Source organism: Melanotaenia boesemani, chromosome 24 (genome assembly GCF_017639745.1).
Source record: "Melanotaenia boesemani isolate fMelBoe1 chromosome 24, fMelBoe1.pri, whole genome shotgun sequence".
Classification (NCBI taxonomy): domain Eukaryota; kingdom Metazoa; phylum Chordata; class Actinopteri; order Atheriniformes; family Melanotaeniidae; genus Melanotaenia; species Melanotaenia boesemani.
The window spans coordinates 8,526,719-8,548,953 of NC_055705.1; the positions used below are offsets into that span (position 1 = coordinate 8,526,719).

Below are 22,235 nucleotides of genomic sequence, written 5' to 3' on the forward strand. Positions count from 1 at the left end.
TATTAATGCCTTTAATGTAGACTGTACACAAAAAAGTAAATCTTTTCAAATGTTTTTAATTAATTATTTTACTTTTCAAGAGTACATAATCTTAACTAGTTAGTTTGTTCTATTGTTTCCTTGATCTCGTCTAAAGTATTGTGAAGGAAAGGACATTTATGTATATAAATACATTAACTAGTGGTTCAAGTTTATTTTAGTTTTGTACTTTTTGCACCACAGACTGTATCTCTAAACAGACTAATAAAGCTTTAAAATAATGCCTTATTTTACATTTTTATTTTCTTTCTAATATTTATTAATATATTTTTCTTGTATTGTTTGTATTGTCTTATTATTTTTGTGCTGTTCTGACTTTGATTAAAAGCCCCCAAATTAAACCTGAAAGTCTACATTCAATTTTAAATTCAATTTAATCTCACTTGTTTAATTTCTATTCTATCATAGAGGCATACAGAGCTAAAATCATTAATATTGTGTTACTGTCCGAATACAACCCACAGCTCCTACCTTCTCTGGAGACACAGGGGGGTTGAATCTGCTGGCACACACCAGGAAGGAATCCGGCTGAGGTTTACTATTCTTCACAGCAGGATCATCGCCCAGAACGATGTGCTCAAACAGACTGAAGAAGTCTTTGTGCTGGCTGGTTTTCAGGTCGAACGTCACTCCAGCCGAGCTGGTTGCCACCGCACTGGGGATGCGGTGCTTCTGGAGATGCTTTACAAGTTTCTCCACACCTGAATCACATACAGACTTACAATTCAAGTGAAGATATTTATTTGTCTCTGCGGAGCGCAAATTTTAAAACAGTCTGGCTGCTGAATATGTTTTTACTCTCATACTTGGCACCAGTGTTGAGCAGACATTTATCTAAAATATGTCCTGTAAGGATAATCCTGTGAAGCTCACCTGGCATGAGTTTGGCAGAAGGAAATATCTTCTCCTGTATCTGCATGCTTTCAGCGAGCAGCTCCTCAGCCGTCATAGGAAGCTCTAGAACATCCCGGATTATCTGGGCAGCATCCAGAGCCTTTTTACCCATCACAGATGACTTCACATCCCATGTGTACAGCTTTCCAAAGCGGTCACAGATTTCAAATTCAAATTCAAATTCAAATTCAAATTTTATTCGTCACGCACAAATTATACACAGTACAAAATGCAGTGAAATGCTTAGTACGACTGTCCAAATAAAATAAATATGCATATAGCAAAAATATAGGATTCCAAAAAAATAAAAAAATAAATAAAATAAAATAAAATATATAAAAATATATAATGTATATGAAATGTAAAGAAAAATGTAACCCATATATAAACATATCTGCAACGTAGAGAATGTAAAACATGTCAAATATAGAGTATAAATGTGCAAGGCTTGAGAGTCCGAAAGTGTCTGTGTGCAGAGGAAAAGTGACAATGTCTGTAAAAAATGCCAACGTGTCGTGTGCAACAGTCAGCCGAGGTAGATGTTGTGTGTATGGAGTCTACAGTGTCCAGGTACTGGCGTTCTGGTTCAGGGCCCGAACGGCCTGAGGGAAGAAGCTCCTCCTCATTCGCTCAGTGCTTACTTTCAAGGAACGGAAACGTTTCCCTGACCGCAACAGAGAGAAGAGTCCATTGTTGGGATGGCTGAGGTCTTTCACTATCTTCCTGGCTCTGGTCCAGCACCGCTTGCTGTATACAGTGTCTAGGTCAGGAAGCTCCATACGGATGGTACGCTCTGCTGATCGTACCACCCTCTGGAGAGCTCGCCTGTCCTGTTTGGTGCTGTTCCCGAACCAGGCTGTGATATTTCCCGCCAGGGTGCTCTCAATGGTGCAGGTGTAGAAAGTCCTTAGCACCCTTGAGGGCAGTTTAAAGTCCTTCAGGCGTCTGAGATGAAAGAGACGCTGTCGGGCCTTCTTCACCACGGTGTTAACATGACAGGACCATGTCAGATCCTGCGTGATGTGAACACCTAAGTACCGGAAACTGTCCACTCTCTCCACTGGGGTCCCGTTGATGTTCAGGGGCTGGTAATTCCTCTCCTGCTTAGTACTGAAGTCCACTATCAGCTCCTTAGTCTTGCTGACGTTGAGGAGGAGGTTGTTGACCTGGCACCATAATTCCAGGTTTCTAACCTCCTCTAGGTATGCCGTCTCGTCGTTGTTAGAGATCAGGCCCAACACCACAGTGTCGTCTGCAAACTTAATGATGTTGGTTGAGCTGGAAGTGGCTACACAGTCGTAAGTGTATAAGGAGTACAGCAGGGGGCTCAGAACACAGCCCTGGGGGGCTCCAGTGCTGACGGTGATAGAGGTTGAGACATGGCTGCCCAACCGTACTACCTGTGATCTGTCTGTTAGGAAGTTGGAGATCCAGCGACACAGGAATGGGCTGAGGCCTAGGATCTCCATCTTAGTCGTGAGTGTGGAGGGGATTATGGTGTTGAACGCTGAACTGTAGTCAACAAACAGCATTTTCACATAATTCCCCTTTCCGTTGTCCAGATGGTTGAGTGCTGTGTGATGGAGGTGTACGATGGCGTCCGCTGTAGATCGGTTTCGACGGTACGCAAACTGTAGAGGGTCCAGGGTGGCCGGCAGGGAAGAAGTGATGAAGTCTCTGACGAGCCTTTCGAAGCACTTCATCACTACCGAGGTGAGCGCAACTGGGCGGTAGTCGTTGTGGCAGGCAGGCTGAGGTTTCTTCGGGACTGGAACAATGACGGACTGTTTGAAGCACGTCGGGATGACAGACTGATCCAGGGAGAGGTTGAAGATCTCAGTAAACACAGGAGCAAGCTGGTCGGCGCAGGTCTTCAGGACTCGACCTGTGATGCCATCTGGTCCTGCTGCTTTTCTCGTGTTCACTCTCCTGAATGCCTTTCTCACATCGTGCTCTGAGATGGTGAGTGAGTTAGCTTCTCCGGGGAGCTCCCGAGGTGTGCTGCCCTTGGCGACGTTAGCGCTGCTAACGCTGTTAGCGCTGCGAGCTGCAGCCTCGAAGCGAGCATAAAAGGTGTTCAGCTCGTCTGCCAGAGAAGCGTCTCCACCCACCGATCTGGAAGATGGTGCTTTATAGTCCGTCATGTTTCTCAGTCCCTGCCACAGACTCCTAGAGCCACTCTGTTGGAGCTGTGACTCTAGTTTCTGTGCGTAGCGCTGTTTCGCCTCCTTCACCACTCTGCGCACGCTGTAGGACGCGGTTTTGTACTCGTCCATGTTTCCCCTGGCGAGCCCCGTGTTATACGCCGCGGACCGGGATCTCAAAGCATCGCGGACGGATTTATCCACCCACGGCTTCTGATTCGGAAAAGTTCTGATGGTGGTCTTCTTAACCGTGTCGTCCACCAGTTTTCCTACAAATCCCACAACCGCTTCCGTAAACATGTTGACGTCATCGGAGCTGCGCCGGAACATGTCCCAGTCTGCGTCATCTAGAGCGTCCTGCAGAGCGGCCTCCGATTGGTCCGTCCAGCGTGACACCTCCCTCCGAGCCGGAACTTCCTGCTTGAGCCTTTGTTTATATTTTGGCATGAGGAAGATGGCGGCGTGGTCGGATTTCCCAAACGGAGGGCGAGATTGAGCCTTATAACTGTCCCGTACTGTAGTGTAACAGTGGTCCAGTGTCCTTTCACCCCTGGTGGGGCAGCTGATGTGCTGATAAAAGTTTGGCGCTGCGCGTTTGAGGTTGGCACTGTTAAAATCCCCCGCCACAATAAGCGCAGCGTCTCGGTGTTGTGTCTGGTGCTGTGTGAGTGCTTCATGCAGCTCGCATAAAGCAGTGTCCGTGTTCGCCTGAGGTGGAGTATAAACGGCGCTGACTATGACCGATGTAAACTCCCGAGGTAGATAAAAAGGACGACATTTGATGGTTAGTAGTTCCAGGTTGGGTGTGCAGGAGCGAGTGAGAGGAACAATGCTCGCGCTGTTGCACCAGCTACTGTTCACCATTAAACACACGCCGCCTCCCCTTGACTTTCCCGAGTCCTGTGTTCTGTCCATGCGGTGAACCGAGAAGAACTCGGCCGGCTGGATGGCGTGGTCCGGCACCGCTGGGTTCAGCCATGTCTCGGTGAAGCAGAGGAGATTGCAGTCCCGAATGTCTCTCTGGAACTTTACCCTGGCCCTGAGGTCATCGAGCTTATTTTCCAGAGACTGGACGTTGGCGAGCAGAATACTGGGCAGCGGTGTGCGGTGTGCACGAGCTCTCAGCCTGTTCCTGACGCCGGCTCGTTTCCCCCGGGGTCTCCATTTCAGGTCCCGTCCTTTGTTCTCCCTCAGGATCTCCTTCGGCCAACTCGGATCCGGGGTTAAAAACGACGAATTGTGAGTACATTGTACACCAATGGAAATAAGAGTATCTCTATTGTACCAAATGCACTCCATGATATCAGTTAGTCGGTTCCATGAAGTAGAAATTACTTTAGAAACAAAAACAAAGAAAAGTGGTAGGAGCAGTCGCGACGGCGGCCGACTTCGACAGCGCCAATATATGCCTGGAAGGACACTGTGTAAAGTCGCTCTGTGTCTAAAATGAAGATGACAATTTTAATCAATCAATCTTCATTTAGACATCTCCACTTGTGAATATAAAAGCTGAACTAACTAGGAAACATATCACCGAGATTAATCCAGCCAACACCAACCTGGCAGTACTTACAGCAGCTACGTCTACCTAACCAAACATAATAAAAAAAAATGCATATTTTACAGCCACCAGGTTAAGCTGTAATAATATGATCATTAGATATAATTATACTATTACAGAATTGTGAATAGATGTTATTCTTAAATTCGGCTAACGTATATTGTTAAAAGTAGTTTAAAGATCCGTGAATTATTGCCTTTTAAAGATTGGGACAATGTTAAAACAAACTCTACTGGAGTTACCTTTCAGTTATGTTAGGCAACATTAAACATTAATATTTCCTATTTTTAGGGCTGGTTGATAATTTACATATAAGCCGAATATACCAGTATATCACAATACATAAGAAAATGAACAAACATGTTTAATAAGCTGCGCTATATGGGTATTTTAAGTCCTAGACAGCTATTTTTCTAACGAAGTTTGTTGTGTTAACTCTGCACGCTTGAGAGCGGAATGAATGAGTTTCCTTCCATAGGAAGCTCCAGTTCAAACTAATATGAAACAAACACCGCCATATGAACCACAGCTTTAAACATACCCAGCAATAATCCGTCCATGTCAAAAATGACATGGCTCACAGGTTTGTAGCTGCTGCTTGAAGCGGGCATGGTGCACTCCGGACTTGTTTAATTTCCGCCTTGAAAATTCGATAGGAGGACAAATAAAAACTAACACAGAAACGTCAATGAAGCCATAAACACATTATAATCACGCGCAACTTTAAACATTACGTAAGGTGACTCAATAACCTGGGGAGCCAAGTTGATAAACCAATAAAAGTGTTGGTGTAAGTTTGCTTCAATTACTTCCGGGATCATTTTCAGTCGACCGGGTGCAATGGCTTGTGGGAAATGAAGTCCATGATTATAAATCTCAGTCTAGATTATCTTTTATAAAATGTTATGAAACGTTTCACCTTGTGTATCAACAAGCTTATTTTTCACATTAATATTTCACGTACATATATCCATAAATTATTATTGCATTATTAGACATTAAACAAAATAAACACTAAAACAGAAAAGTGTTTTCAGCTAAATAAATAAATAAATAAATAAATTTTTGCTCCTTGACTTGTTTGCTTTGTTTTTCTGTGTTGATTGAGAGTAATGTCAACTTTGGTTTAATCCTATCACGCCTGTTGTTGCAAACTTACAACAACCCCTTTCCAGCCTTTGTTTGTTTTAGTTAATTTCATCAAGCTAAATTTATTATATTTATTATATATTTTCATACTCTTATTTATTAATGTGTTTTATATTTGTATTTATTTGATATGTATCATTATTTATTGGCTGTTATTTATTTATGTAATAATTAATTGCATTTTATTTTCATTTATTTTCATTTTTTCTGATTGTTTACTGCATGTTTTGTTGTTATAAAACTGTAAATAAATACAGGTATTGTGATCTGCACAAATGTTAACTCAGTGTTCCTTTCTGTCTAGTGTATTTTATGTGTTACTGCATTGTGTATACACATAAAAGATGGAAAATTGATTTCAGATGTAAAGCCAAATTGTAATTTCATAAGCAAGATTTTCTTGCATTGTCACTGTGGAATGTGGTGGTCAGATTTTAAATAAGTCAAAAATTAAGAGTACTTTTCATGTACCTTCACCTGCCACTTTGTTAGGACCACCTTGCTAGTACCAGATTGAACCCTTTAAACCTTCAGAACTTCCTTAATTCTTGGTGTCAGAGATTCAACAAGGTGTTAGAAACCATCCTCAGAGGTTTTGCTCCAAACTGACATGACAGCATCACACAGTTGCTGCAGGTTTGTCGGCTGCATCCATGATGAGAATCTCCCGTTCCACCGCATGACAAAGCTGCTCTGTTGGATGGAGATCTGGTGACTGTGGAGGCCGTTGGAGTCCAGTGAACTCAATGTCATGTTCTAGAAAGCAGGTGGAGATGATCTGAGCTTTGTGACATGGTGCATTATCCTGCTGGAAGTAGCATCAGAAGATGCTACACGGTGGTCATAAAGGGATGGACATGGTCAGCAACAATACTCAGGTAGGCTGTGCTGGTTAAACCAGGCCACGTTGGTGCAAAGGGGTCCAAAATGGACCAAGAAAATATCCCCCACACCATTACACTACCAGCAGCCTGACAAGGCTTAGGCACGTTAGGATGAATCCAAGGCACATAAGGCAGCTGAAATGGAGACTCATCAGACCAGCAACATTTTCTCTATCTTCTATTGACCAGAGTTGGTGAGTGTGTGTGTGAATTGTAGCCTCGGTTTCCTGTGTTAAGCTGACAGGAGGCACCTGGTGTGGTCTTCTGCTGCTGTAGCCCATTTGCTTGATGGCTGGACGTGCAGAGGTTGCACTAGATTTTCATTGTCTGTCATTTTGACTGACAGGGTCATAAAAATCCTGTTATTATCTATATTTACCCGTCACTTTCAAGTGGGATGGCTGCAGAGCCTGCTCTCATGAGGTTCTGGCATTTTGCCTCGGACAGATGACTTTTCACGGCTGTTTTGATGATGTTCTGGAGGTTGAATCCGTGTTCTGCTGCCACACTGGAGACAGGAATTACAAGCGCCACTTCAGCCGGAGATTTGAAATCAGAAACAATTTCTCCAAGTGCAAGACTTTCAGAATGAGGGGTTTACTGATCCCGGAAGCATTCACTTCAGCAGGAGGAAATCCTGCAGTATGTGCTCCTTCTGCACCAGCTGAACCACTGGTGCAGAAGGAGTGGTCATTTTTCCAACTAGTGAAATAAACGAGGTCATGCAGCAAGAGAGATAAAAGCTAATTAATATGCTTACTTGCTACCAGGGGTCAGTGGTCAGGGGTGTGAATTGCAATGTGTCAAAATCACAGATGGTCTTCAGATTTTTCCGTCACTATTTTAAAAGACCAGTCAATGATCAGAGACACTATTCTGCATACCTTGTTTGGAACCAGTGCTTATTTACCACCATGCCATGTTCAAAGTCACTTAAATCCCCTTTCTTCCCCATCCTGATGCTCAGTTTGACCATGACTACATGACTAAATGTGTTGAGCTGCTGCCATGTGATTGGCTGAGTAGCTGTAAGTGTTACCAAAAGTTTAACAGGTGGACCTAATATCATGATAAAAGGCTGGACCATGCAGATGTGATGGAGGTGAGAGAGTAATGCATACATGTATGTATGTACACATGTACCGCACTCTCTTTGTGTGAGTGAATGGTAAGCAAGTGTGTTTTATCTTGTATTTTTAAAGCTGCACTCCAGCCTCATGCAATTTAACTACTACATGTTGCACTTTAAATTATGCACTTTATACAATATTTGCTACGACCAGTTTGCACTTTACTTTTTGTCTGTACTTTGTTATATATGTATTGTTGTAGTCATCTGAGACCTGCCAAGAAACAAGTGATGTTGCCATGCTAACTCTGTGCACCTTAACATTTTGTGTTTTTTACTTACATTCATTAATGTACAATATGTCCCTTTCAAATAAATAAAGATAAATAATTAAAGACCGAAGAAAACAGGCTACTGCCCACCTATCCCAGGACAGATCGATGCATGTGTCCCTGTGTTATTCAAAACAAAGTGCTACATTTGTAGGACTTTAAAAAGTACAAAAGAAGAGCACAGAGAAAGGAAACATGGGAGAACAATGACAAGATGAGATAGTTATGTAAAAGCTAAATTGCTTCCATTTAAACTAATTTTTGTCTTTTTTTTCTTTTTTTTTAAAACTTGTCCTGTTCAGCATCTAAGCAACAGAATGATGGTCTGGTTGCTGTGTTGTGCCAAACAAATTTACTTTGCCAAGAGGAGCTTTATGGGTATAAGGCTCCTCTTGATAATCTATTTTTTTATTTCTTTATGTGTTTGAAATTATATTGTTTAATCTTATTAATTTGGTATTATGGAATTTATGTAATCTTGCTGGACCTGACCGGAGGGGATAGAAAAAAAGGACAGTAATGGAGAGAAATAAAAAGGAAAGTGGGAAAAAAAAGAGGAGAAAAAAATACAGTAGATTGAAGCAACGACCTTCAATCCAACCGATAACCAACAGATGACCAACTGCTACACCTGTACAGAAACACAACAGAGAATTTCCTACAGCTTTTACAGGTAAACCAAGTTGACAGTCATTATGAGCTCCCAACCAAGACAACAACTACAAGATGTATCACAACAACAACTAAAGTACCAAAGAAACACACATAAAAAAAAAAAAACCACCCTAAACAAAAATAGCTTGTAAATAAACCCAATGGACAACTCGGTGACTGTGTCAGCATGCAGAGGATGAGGAATGAGGAATGAGCAGAGATGAACGTGATCGTGCAAATATGACCACGTCTCTACGGAGGCTAGAGGCAGACTAGGGCGGCCCAGGTACCCGGGCGATCAGCGACAATCCTGGTGCACGAACCCAAGCCACCCCACCACGAAGACTACCCTGAACCCACCCAGACGGTGGCAGAGGAAGGCCCCAGCCAGAGTCCCCTACGATCACGGGGCACAGGCCCCGTGGGCCCCCCAAGGCAGAGGGCCTGCAAGGACCAGGCCCCCTCAGACTTTCCACACAGCTTGGACAAGCATCCACTCCAGTGTTCCAGCCGCATACCTCAGGAACCAGGGCACCATCTTCCACTCCTCCCACCCCACCCTCCCCCACCCCATAACCCCTCACTCACAGCCTCCCCCACTCTATACCCACAAATGCTCCCTTTTCACACACCCACATCAAACTTAACCCACCCACCAACGCCCTATGGGAAACATCCCTAGCAGACCAGAGGATGGCAAGCCCCAAATCCAGCCCTCACCACCACCACCCGCCACCCTCCCACCACACCCCACCCAGATTCCATAAATTGGGCACCCCCCAGGGCCAGCAGCCGCCCTATCAGCAGATCCAGCCTGGATCCAAGCCCCTGGGGCAACCACTCCCCCTGCCCGCCCCCCGTGGCGCCCAGGAAACAGGGATGTGAGAGGACCCCATTTCCCTCACCTTCCCCACTTATGACTGTTTGTGTGTTGTTTGCGATTAAAACTGAAGGGCAGTAACCATGCCATGCTGGGAGCAAGACCACCCGAACAGCCCCTCCCACCATGCACAACATGGCACGCCCCCCAAAAGCTGTTTGTGTTGTGTTCTTGTGTCATGATGTCTAAGTGTAACTAAAACTTAGAGGTGAGTCACCACAGGGTGCAGCCAAGGAGGCCACTCAGATGTCACCCTCTACTCTACCCCTGCATGATGTGCATGCCACCTAAATCCCTGCGTGTGTGTGTGTGAGAGAAAGAGTGGGGAAGGAAAGGGGTCCGGAAATGTAAGTCCAGAGAGAAGCAAACTTCCCTCTAGAAAGTGAGCTGCTTAATCTCTAGACACCCCCGTACCCTGGGAGGCCCCCCAGGGTAAGACAGGCCAGAAGCAGTTGTCCCCCATAACCGGGCCACACAGCGACGGCAGCCAGTAAGACGCCACCAACCCCAGAAGGCACCCACCCACCACATGCCTAGGGAGGAAGGAGAGGAGGGGTGAGGAGGATAGTGGGAGAGCCCAGAGCCCACATACATCACTGTTCATTAATTTTCTTCTTTTTCTGCTCTGACCCCTACAACCTTGAATTGGACTGAGTGGGTATAAAAATGGAAGGATTTATGGAAACTTTTTGGGCTGTTTGTAGGCAAAAACTGAAAGCCTTTTTATTTCCTGACTATTTAACTTTACAGTTAAGCCAAATCACACCATTGCTGGAGTAATGTGTGAGAGGAAAAAGGTGAAGAGCAACAGTTCAATGTGCCAGCCAGAGGCTCAGATCCCCAAGCTCTTAAAGCGATGCACTAAAAGACAGCAATGTTGATGTACGTTGTAAGAGTAGGAAATAGCTGGAAAATAACAGCAAGGCCAACACACATAATGCAGGAAACACACACCTCTCCAAACAAGGGCTTGGAGATTTACAGCTAGTGATGATATGAGGTAGGTGAATGTTTCCCTCATTTTTTAAACACTTGGCTGAAAGATACTCCAGGGTAGCAATGCACATCATTATCAGTGGATGCAGAAAAACAGAGAAACATTCTAAGTTAAAATCTCTTCAATGAGGTGAGATTGGAGGAAGACTGCAGGGCTTCTCATGTTCCTGAAACTTGATGTACTTGAAATTGCTTTTTCTATCACTACAACATTCTTCTGTGTTTTTCAGCCACTACGATGACGGTTGGTTAACCATAATCAGTTGTTTAGACTGGATCTTTTATCTCTGCTGTACTTGGGGTCAAACCCTGAATGCGTAATGAGGAACTTGTCTTGAAGTTGGTGGCTTTTAGCTACTTGATTCTGGTTGTCTTACCTGAATCCTTCCTTCTGTTAAATCCTCCTCCTTTTGATACGCAGTTTGTCTCATCTTTTTAACTGAGATGTGCAGGAGATAATGAGTGGCTGACGTTAGCATTTCTATAAACCTGATCCCAAATAAACCTGCAGTCTGAGAATAAAGTTCTCTTTCTGGGAAAAGCTGGAACTACAAGCTATTTAACCTTTCATTGCTGTATGTATAATATTTAATAGATTTAGTTTCTAAGACCTTTTGCATCACTTTATGGTGAAAACATTACTCAAAATCCAGTTGAACACAATCTGATGCTTGTCTTCTGCCCCTGGTGGATACTTTTAACACTACAATAACGTTGATGTGGTAAAAAAACGGAAATATACTCTTTTTGTTAAAGGTCCACATAAGGACTTAAGATTAAAAACAAAAATTAATTTTCTCTCTATTTTTTCTTTAGAGGGGCATGGAGCTTGGTTACTAATAGTTTTAGGACCATGAGTTTATTTAAAACAGCTTTTTTTTTTTAGGAAAATTTATTTTTTTAGATTTTCATCTCATCTGTTCTTTTTCTTTTTATTGTTTTTCTTGTACTTTTTATGAGACAGTTGCTTGGTTTGATCATAGTTATGTTTACAAATGTGAAGCTAATCTTTGTTTTATTATGCTCCTCTCACAGGTGTGTATCATAACTGATTGTTTCTCTGCAAATAGGGACACTGTAAAATGCAGAAAGTCTTTGGACTTGTTCAGTTTATTCCCCCCAAAAGATTTTAAGCTTTTTATCCCTAAATACAAAAACTGTTTCTGTTATTTATTTCTTCATAATATGCACCTTTAATCTGGTTTCATCAACCATAAACAGAGATTTTGAATCATCTGCTTGATGACATTAACCGTTTCAGTCTGATTTTTCCGTCTGAAAATTCATTCGTGACAAAGTTTAAGGTGTTGACCAGACCCTCCATCAGCTCAGAAACCATGTGTCTGTATAGAGAAAACAAAGCTGATGAAAAATTTGTGTTTGTTTGTGTCTCTCCAGCTATGATAAGACTAAAAAAAGAAAAAAAATTCTCTCTCACACAATAAGATTAGGAGTGCAGAAGAAACCACAGAGGAAAAGAGGATAAGCCTGATGATGCCTGCAATCCCACAAATCAACACAACAACACAGAGATGACAGTCTGGAAGAAGTAGCAGGAGACTGCTATGAAGCTAGCCTGGAGCGACACTTTGCTGTCTGACTGAAGGTGTGTGTCTGTAGATATAAATAGTGGAGTGGTAAAAAATCACAGCCAGAAACACGAGAAGTTTTCACAGGTCTCTGCAGAAGGACTGCTGCACACATTCATTCATTCAGTTCTCATAAAGGTTGCAACAAAAGCTGAGGTGGTTTTTATTTATTTTTTCTTTATTTCTATAGCAAAAGCACCTGAAATTTATCAATATATAAATATTAATATTAGTCATGGTATTCTACCTTTATTATCTCCACCAAGATGGAGGTCATGTATTCAGCGGTGTTGGTCTGTCTGCTTGTCTGTTAGCAACATAACTCATGATGTCATGAATGGATTTTGATAAAATTTTCAGGAAATCTCAGAAATTAAATTTTGAAACAAAAAATTTCTAAAAGAAAAAGTTGATAGTTGCCAGTACAGCTATAGCCCGAGGAAGAGTAAATGCCAGGCACGTTACAAAGATGGACGGAGTTTCAGTCGTTGCCTAGCAGTGCTTTCCAGTGTTTCGTTTTGCACTTTTGCACATGGTACAAAACACTTTACTTTCACTTTCATGCAAAACTCAAAGAAATTTTAGCCTTTCAGGTTACAGCTTCTGTAGGTGTCATGCTAGGTGCTTCACACCGTTTGTATTTCTATTTTAATTTAAGGATTTTCTTTTGGCTCTAGTGGCCTTTATTTGACAATATTTTGATAGGAAAGGGCAGTGACATGGGGTCAGGAGAGGCAGTGAGGCAGTGCCTCACCTGTCATGATAACATAAAAAAAAACATTAAAAAAATATTAATATTTTCCACTGATCTGTATTAAAAATGCATTTTCAGTACGACTCTAACACGTGTTTGACAGTTTGTTAAGTAAAATTCAATTAATTTGAGTATTTCCTTATCAAATACAGGGCAGAAACCCCGATGGAAGCACGATGGAGCTGTGCCTCAACTCTAACTGCGCAATCCAATAAAAACTGGGTTGCATGACACGCACCCGTTTCTGTTCCTCAGCATATCGCCAATATAAACTTTATAGAAATATTTGTCACACCATGATTCTCTACAGTATATGTAATGTCTTTAAAGTATTTATGAGAGAAATATTCCTGTTTATCGTACAATAAAGTGCAGAGAAAAGCCAGCAGGTGAGGCAGGCAGTACTCTGCCTCACCTCAAGGGGGCACACTCACACCAACACGGTGTGTGCAGTTTTCTGGTAGTATTGGAGACTTTTGGAGACTGACATATATGAATGTAACAAATAACACTTTTTACTATTTTTTTTCTTCCATGTTGTCTCCTTACGCTGACACATCCACCTCCAAATCACTACCAACCTCCTTCTCTTGGAAGACCAGACAAAAGGACTGTTGCACTTTATGTCTTGCTGCCATGATGTATGTACCTTTATAATATTTAAAGTCCCCTACCACCATCCTCCCAACTCAGATTAATTCATTTGTAGTTTATTTCATTACATTGCAGGTGTTTGCAGGTGCAGATATTGTGTCTGTGTCACGGCATCGTTTGACCTCTTTCATGACTTTTCATAAAGTGACACAAAATACTTTTGTCTTTTGTGTCACTTTAGGAAAAGTCATGAAATTCCAGACAAAAAGAAAGATATTTGGTGTATTTTTAGTGGTGTCAAAACAGGTCAAATTTGACCAGAACAGTCTGTGATAAGAAGCAGGAAATACTGCTGCTCTATATTTGGCCAAAGAACATCCAGCATTGTGTTTCTGTATGTGTCTCCAAAGGCAGCATGTGGAGGAGTCAATGATGTTCAGAAGCAGCGTAGTCTCTCTGGCATGGTTTGGGTTTTAGGGTCTCCTCACCTCAGGAGCTAGCTTGTCCCACCCTTGTCTGCCTCCCAGCTCGCACTGTTCCAGCCTTGAATTTCCACCCTGCAGGCGGTGAACCTGCATGGAAGTGGCTTCCTGGCTCCTTTGACTCGAGCTTGACCGAGGCTCAGGGGCCAGAGCACCACATCATTTCTCTTTCTCAGGTGTTGCTCAGTGGCTCTGTTGACGGTGATCCCACTTCTGATGCCACAAGTGTGGAGGAAATTACATCACCAAATAAAGCCTTGATGAATGAGTCTCAAGCCAAATAAATTGTCTTTCTGCTTTTTATTAAGCTGATCGATAAAGTTAGAGTGCTTTCTCATGCCATCTAAAGAATCGTATCTCTCTCACATCATTGACAGCACACAGGGATATTATTTCTCACACAACAAACACAGTTAATAGTTTTTACATCTGCATTTTGTTCCTGTACACGCTGACCTGGTTCTTATTATCCTGATGTAAGACTGTGACATCTCTGCAGTGATGACAGTAACCATAGCTGTGCAGCCTATCACATGAACAGAAAGTACCATTAAAGTATTTTTTATAAAACAAAACCGAGCAAGTCAAAGCACTGTTGATTTTTTGTTTTCATATTTGCACCTTTTATATCTGCATAGTTTACAATTTGATGAATAAACTATCAGAATCTTCATAAACAAAGTGTTTTGTGGATTCTTCAAAGCTATAAAAGGTTTCAAAATTTTGCTTTCGCAACAGGGTTAATGCAAAATTTCAGATTTTTAATAACTAGATTTATGTATTAATGCAGTGTGTCTCTATCCAGGTCCTCTGGACCCACTGACCTGCATGTCTTAGAAAATACCCTGGGACCCCCAGTTTGAGAACCACTGATCTAAAGGACATAATATAAAAACTCAAATTCAAAATGCCTGTGCTTAAACATATTTCTGGGGTAGATTTTTTTTTATTGTTTCCATTTTTTATTTAATTAGTACATCATACCAAGGATTTTGCTGCCAGTAAAAAGAAAAAAAGACAGGATTCATCCTGTGCATGACTTTGCTCGTTCTTTACATCAGATCCTCTGTCGGCTCTGCAGCAAAGCATTTAGCTTGACTAATTAAACTGCAATAGGACATCAAAAGATGTTAATAGTCAATTAAATTAGTGCTACAGTGTATTGTATGCAGATTGTGCAGTTCTCTCAATACCTAATGTCTTAGCTGTATAATTAAAGCAGCACTAGATAAGAGTGTGGAACTTAAAACTGTGTACTTCTGACTAATTTTGGTGACGTTTATTCTCATCACAACCATATATAGCTTAATAGTATCATCACACATGTCATCAGTTAGACAATTTCTTAACCTGTTTCCTTTCTGCAGAACGAACAGGAAAAATTCTGCATGATGATCAACGTTCATAGCAAGTTATGTAATTTATCACAGATTTACTTCACAATATCGTTGCAGGACTCTTCTATAAACAATGCAGACTATATTGCTCATGTACTGATTTCAGATAGCATGACTTCTTTTCTTTGAGTTAAAGTAGCAGAAGTATTTTATTTATTTATTCCATTTTGCTCTTGAGCTCTCTCTATAGTGGTTGGATTTAACAGCAGTCATCAAACCCTCAGGGTCAGGGCTCAGACAGGCTCAGACATCCCCTTTACTTTTAACAACTGTCTGAAAACGTCTGGGAAGTGGGGAGACCAGTTGCTGAGTTTTAGGAGAGGAATGTTGTCAGATTCTGGCCTGATACAGGATTCTAGCTGCTCTACAGTCCTGGACCTTGGTTGCTGGATTTCTGCTTCCATGATGCTCCAGATGTAGAAGCTGCCCACGCCATAGGCACTAATGCAACCCAATGTATTAAATAGAATAAAATAGAATGGAATAAATCATTCTACAGGCATCTATACAACAAAATTAATTTGGCAACCTCTATAAGAGCATCTCTAAAAAGTACAAGGGGTTAAAACTAGAACAGTAATAATAAAACCAGACATACAATATACACGTTTACAATTAATATTGCACTGAAGGTAATAATTTATGTCACTGAGGTACTATTGTCATGTGTTAAGATGAGAGCTCTTAGTCTATTTCTTCTGCTTCGTATGCTTCTGTACCTTCTGTTGGTGGGCAGCAGGCTGAATAGGTGGTGAGCTGGTCGGAGGTGGTTATTAATGATCTTGCCATTTCTAGAGAGGCATCTGGAGCTTGCAATGATGAGCAAACAGGGCAGAGGGCAACCAATAGATTTTTCCTCTACTTTGATAACCTTCTCTCGCTGCGCAGCCAGCAAACCACACAGTGATGGAGTGTGAGAGTACGCTCTAGATAGAAAGACATAAGCAACTTCTCCTCATGTTTGCTTTTCCCAAGGATCCCCAGGAAATGGATCCACTGCACCAGTGTTGCAATGTTCTCTGTCCAGAAGGCTCTTAGATATATATGGTTATAGGAACTTAAGGGAAGGGATCTCTCCATGCAGTCTCTGCTGATGCAGAGCTTTGTTCCATCTGAAATCAATGACCACCCCCTTGGTCTTCTTGGTGTTGAGGGACAAGTTGTTAGTGACAGACCAGAGGTCTTTCCAACTGTAGGACCATCTGATCTTACTGTCATCAATAGCAGTCTGGCTTCTGGTACAGCCCCAGGAAATTGAAACATGTGGTAGTTCAACCACTGGTAAAAAAAACTTGATTGATCTAGATCCATCAGTGTGTACAAATTACAGGCCCATTCCAAACTGCCCTTTCTCTAAAAGTGCTAGAAAAGACCAGGTACTGGACTTTCTAAAGGAGCACAATATTCTAGAGATTTTTCAGTCAGGTTTTAAATCTCTACATAGTACAGAATCAGCTCTTCTGAGAGTTTTTAATGATGTTTTATTAGCTTCTGACCCTGGGGACTGTGTTATTTTTCTTTATTTATCTGCAGCTTTTGACACTGTGGGTCATGAAATGTTATAGATTGTCATGAGTATTGGGTGGGCATTAGAGGCACAGCTCTACAATGGTTTTGGTCTTACATTGCTGATAGGACATTTTGTCAGCCTTGGCGATGCTGTGTCCCCCTCTGCTGTTTTCTTGTATGGGGTCCCGCAAAGTTCAGTTTTAAGCCCTCTACTCTTTTCTGTATAGCTGCTTCTACTAGGTTCCATACTCAGGAAACACAGTATTTAATTTCACTGTTATGCAGATGATAGTCAGATTTATATGCCCCTAAAAAAGAACAACCGTTGCTTTGTCAGACCACTGCTTCAATGTCTCCATGACATAAAGGCGTGGATGGCCTATAACTTTTTAAATTTCAATGAAGACAAGACTGAGGTTATGATTTTTGGTGGTAGAACTTGATCATCCCCTGTAGATCTGGTTTATTTGGCCCAGCACAACAAGCCAGTCATCAAAAACCTGGATCTTAAAATTGATTCTGATTTTAAGCTTGACAGTCAGTTAAGGCAGTCGTAAAAGCAAGCTTTTTTCACTTAAGGCAGCTAGCCACAGTGAAACCAATTATTCCAAAGCAGCATTTTGAGACCATTATCCATGCCTTTATAACCACATGGCTGGACTACTGTAATGGATTGTATTTGGGAGTTATTTGGTCTTCTATTGCTTGCCTTTAAATGGTGCAAAAAGCTGCTGGGTGTCTTAACTGGCACATTTAAACATGAACACATTTCTCGAGTTTTAGAGTCGCTCCATTGGCTGCCTGTTTATTTTAGAATCCAGTTTAAAATAATTTTATTTTTAAATCTTTCCATGGTCTTCCACCACCCTACGTCACTGAGCTCCTTCACCCTTATGCACCATCACCCTGTTTAAGATCAACTGATCAGCTGCTCTTGATGGTGCTGAGAACAAAGCGTAAGACCCGAGGAGATCGGGTCTTTGCTGTTGCTGGTTCCAGATTGTGGAACAATCTGCCTCTACATATCAGACAGGCCTCCTCCTTTCCTGATTGTAAGTTTCTTAAAATAACTCACGTTTTCCTTGGCTTTTTCACACTCGAGACTTTGACATTTTGCTTCTGTTTTTATATTTTAACTTGTCTTATTTATTTGATTTTAATCTTTGTGCTTTTAATCTTCTGTACAGCACTTTAGTCCTTTGTGGCTGTTATCTATCTATCTGTCTATCTATCTATCTATCTATCTATCTATCTATCTATCTATCTATCTATCTGTCTATCTATCTATCTATCTATCTATCTATCTATCTATCTATCTATCTATCTCCGAAGATTTCAGAAAAGTTTTTCATGGCCACAACCCACATGCTTCGCTGTGGCTCATACCACAAATTCCACTACCTTACTAATGTTGCACCATCTAAAAGGAAAAGGGAAATAAACAAGCTTTCTAACAGTATGAGATTTTTTGCCAAGAAGCATTGTTACAACAAAGAAATAATCCATCAATCACATATTTTCTCACTCCGTGTACTAAGTTTAGATAGATTTGTGAGAAATAAATCCAAAAAGTTCCAGTTGTCATTTATGTCACAACAAGAATCTGCAGAAACTGTTTACAAGGCTTCCTCTTCAAGTGCCTATCTATCCGAGTAATCTATCCAAAACTTTCCCAAGCACACACCTTTCAGCTAATCCCTGTGAGCACAGGGTGGTGGGTGGATAGGTAGGTAAATAGATCTATTTTGTCATCACATGGTATACTGTACATTTTACAAATTATTGTTATTATTATTATTTTCATCATCATCATAATTTTTTTAAATTATTTATATTTTCTTAAAGGGACAAATACAAACTTCAGATTCAAAGAATTAGACATTTTTTGTCCACTATTTCTTGAGTTAGGCTTTAAAGGGCTGATGTGCCAGGAACTTTCCCAATGCCCACATAATGTCTTTGTTTCAAACCCTAAACACCCAAATTAAGGACACTGTGATTCATTACAAGACATGGCAGGATATTATTGTAATAGACTATTTTGTTCTTTGTTTTTGGAGTTTTCAAGACTATCCCCATCTTTGTGGTTTTTGGGGAGCAATAAAGCAGCAGAGTTGAATGTTGAATGGTGTACCTGGTGTCCCGACTCCAGATTAGATTAACCCATTAATCTCAGTGACATCATAGTAATTCATCCCAAGGTTAAAATAAAATTTAAATAAATCAAAATTATCTACCCTATAATTGTGAGATAGCCATAAAGGACCAAACTCGTTATCTTTTGGCCACAGTTTCATAATCTTATGCATATAGCCAATGTATGACTATGAATTAATATTTTAAAAGTACAAAATGTAAAGGAATTCGTGCTTGGTCAATCATTTCTACCCTTTAATATGACCATTTTATGTTGCATTACATATTATTGGGAAGCCTGATTAGTCACCTTTACAACAAGTTATATCTCGTAAGAAACATGCTTCTGAGGAATGAGCACAACAGCTAAATGTGTGGGTGGTGCCACATTAAAAATGGGCCAAAATAACCTGCAATATTTTCCTATTCTCCTCTAGTCTTAATTTCAAACAGAAATTAAAGCCTACAAAACACGACATGACCCTTTGCTATATAACAAAAACTAGTACAGACACAAAAATATAAGTTTTTTTGACTAACTTTTACTTCCTGTCTGCATTTTCCCCTCCTGTGTTCAGATAACATACTGCCAAAATGTCTTTGCACCTATTTTCTTGATATTAGCTGTTCTGTTCTCGTCTCCTTGCACTCTGCAAATAACTGTCTCTTTGTGTGTTTTTTCTTCCTCTGAAACTGTTCCTGAATCATGTGGTAATAGTTTTTCTCCTGGTTATTTCCACTTCTTAGAAATGGCGGGTCTCTGCCTGCCTCCTAAACCTCACTGACTGACTGTAGCCTATTTTGTACAATAAATTGTGAAATCAGAACTCTAAGTTGACTTTGAACGTTGAAACTTGAACACCCGAGAGAGCAGAGAGAGCTGAACAGGACAGATGAAATGTAATATATCAGTACTGATTTAATCAGAGTTTTCTCTCATATTATATGATGCTGAACTTTAGTCGTACCATTTTTATTTTTTTTTTCCACATGATGGCAACTCAATGTTCAAAGCGAGTATCTGAATGAGGAAGAAATGAGACTGAAATTACTTTGAACATGCTGAGCTGTACAAGGCAACAGTGAAATGGAAAAACTCCCTTTTCACAGGAAGGAAAACCTCCAGCAGAACCAGAACCAGGGCCCAGTTCGGAGTGAAGAAGAAAGAGAGGTCAACAAGCATCATAACTAAGCCAGGATTACCTGCTGAGAAAGAAAGAGAGTAAAGTGATTAGAGAAGAGCCCAGTGCATCATGGGACAACAGCCTCAGCCTATGGACCATTCTCATTGACGTCACACTGTTCGTTTGTGTTGGGTGGCAAAAAGCTAGCTGGGACCCCCTCCGCTAAAGCGACTATTAACTGTTTCCTATCAGAGATGGTGCTAGCGGAGTGAACACTTTCCAAACCAGTTCAGCTCTTATGTGGCCAGACAAAGATATTTTGAAAAAAACATGAACTTGTTGCTGCTTAAAATCTGTATGATTTTCCAAATTCCTGGTTAAAAAAAAAAAAAAAAAAACTCCAAAACATCCAACTGACGGAGATATTGCTACACGATTTACCTTACCTTAGCATTTACTACCTGATCAATGGACAGTCGCACTTCACAGGGGAAGAATTAAAAGCATACAAGTCAGATTAGAGGCTTATAAACATGTCATGGAAGGATGCGAATCAGACCTTCAGCTGGGGAAAGTGCCCCAAACAAAGTTTTTCATGTTAAAACCGAGTAGAAACCAGCAGATGCAGATAAAGTTAACACGAAGTAAAAATTAGGAATGTTCTGGTGATATTTATAGGAGTTAACGTTACTAACGATTACTGTGAGAAAACATTGCTATTTAAAGACTGTTTGGTTTATTGAGACCGCAAAGGAAAATCCGTGTCCAACTCTTCATTAACACTGAAAACTGCCGTCACCGTGGTGATCTGCGGTGGAGGTTGGATTAGTGGAATATCCAACCAGTTTCACCACAGTCGCATTTCCACTGGCAGAAACTGGAGAATGTTTTGTTCATTTGCTGAGTCACATAAAACATGACTTACATATAAACTTATTATCTGACTGTCCTCCTCGTTACACATGAACAACGTTTCTGTGTTTCTTGTTGAATAAACAGAATATCTGTTCAAGAGTTAAACGGATGAACAAGATCATTTTAAAAACTTCAATGTAATTTGTTCTCTTCTCTTTTTTGCTTGCTGTCGTCTTTAAAACTTTTCCAGATCATCTTTTTGCTTCCTTTTCTCAGGAGTGCAGACAAACAAAAAAGATGGATGTGACATAGGCTGAGGACAACGGGATGTCTTTTACCCAGGGGAGGACTAAGTTAGCCTCAATTACATGTCCATTAATAAGACTAACCTGAAGTGTCTGGTCCAGGGGCGCAATAACATTAAACCCCTGCAGTTTGCTGCATTTTAGTAACGCACTGTCTTAATTTTTCATAAATAAACATATCAAAATTAGAGCAGCCCACCATAAGTAGACTTGGAAAGTGTACGAAACAAAATTTTTGATAAACTTACCACCAACAAAGTGAGCTGAGAGCTCTGTGACAGTTTCCGGTTATCTGGATTGACGGCAGCAACACATTTACCGTCGTTCAGGGCGAGCAGGCAGTCTGGAAAAATAAAATCCCAGTCTTGGGATTTTATTTGGAACATCCAAAAGCACAACACGAAAGTACCATTATTTATTTAACACGAAAAGCTGGCTGTTGGCCTGAGCCCCGTAGCAGTACGCCTGCTTTATTTATCATTTTGTCACCCAAGAACATCGCCGTCATGTGATCAGTGACGAAGCGTGAGAATGGTCCATAGCAGCAGAACTAAAGGAATTGGTCAGGATCATCAAGCCGGACCTACTAGATTTATCAGAAAGGAAAGTTTGAAGCCTGATTTTAAAGGTAGTGAGGGTGTCTGCTCCTGAAGCCAAACTGGGAGCTGGTTCTTCAAAGAGGGTCTGATAGCTGATAGCTGTGTCTCCCGTTTTACTTTCAGGTCCTCTAGGAACCACCAGTTAACCTGCAGTCTGAGAAGTTTTCTGTGCTGCAACTGTTACAACAAAAATCCTTCAAACCTTTTTAATGAAAACATTTTGAACAAGTTACCATGATCACATTTTGTTGTTTGTTTCTTGGAACCACCAGCAAACTAAGCAGAGGAA

The 22,235-nt window shown here is 41.1% G+C and overlaps 1 protein-coding gene across 1 annotated transcript in view; it reads right to left on the reverse strand.

The window, feature by feature from the left end:
• LOC121635438 (pseudouridine 5'-phosphatase) overlaps positions 1-5,458 on the reverse strand; it is a 38,044-nt gene extending 32,586 nt beyond the window's left edge. Inside the window, exons 1-4 of the mRNA XM_041978576.1 lie at positions 5,180-5,458; positions 4,487-4,518; positions 913-1,099; positions 511-740 (exon numbers count right to left, since the gene is read on the reverse strand). Of these exons, the coding sequence (XP_041834510.1) occupies positions 511-740; positions 913-1,099; positions 4,487-4,518; positions 5,180-5,249 (519 nt within the window). The 5' untranslated portion in view covers positions 5,250-5,458. The remainder of the gene's footprint in view (positions 1-510; positions 741-912; positions 1,100-4,486; positions 4,519-5,179) is intronic.
• Positions 5,459-22,235: the final 16,777 nt, after the last annotated feature.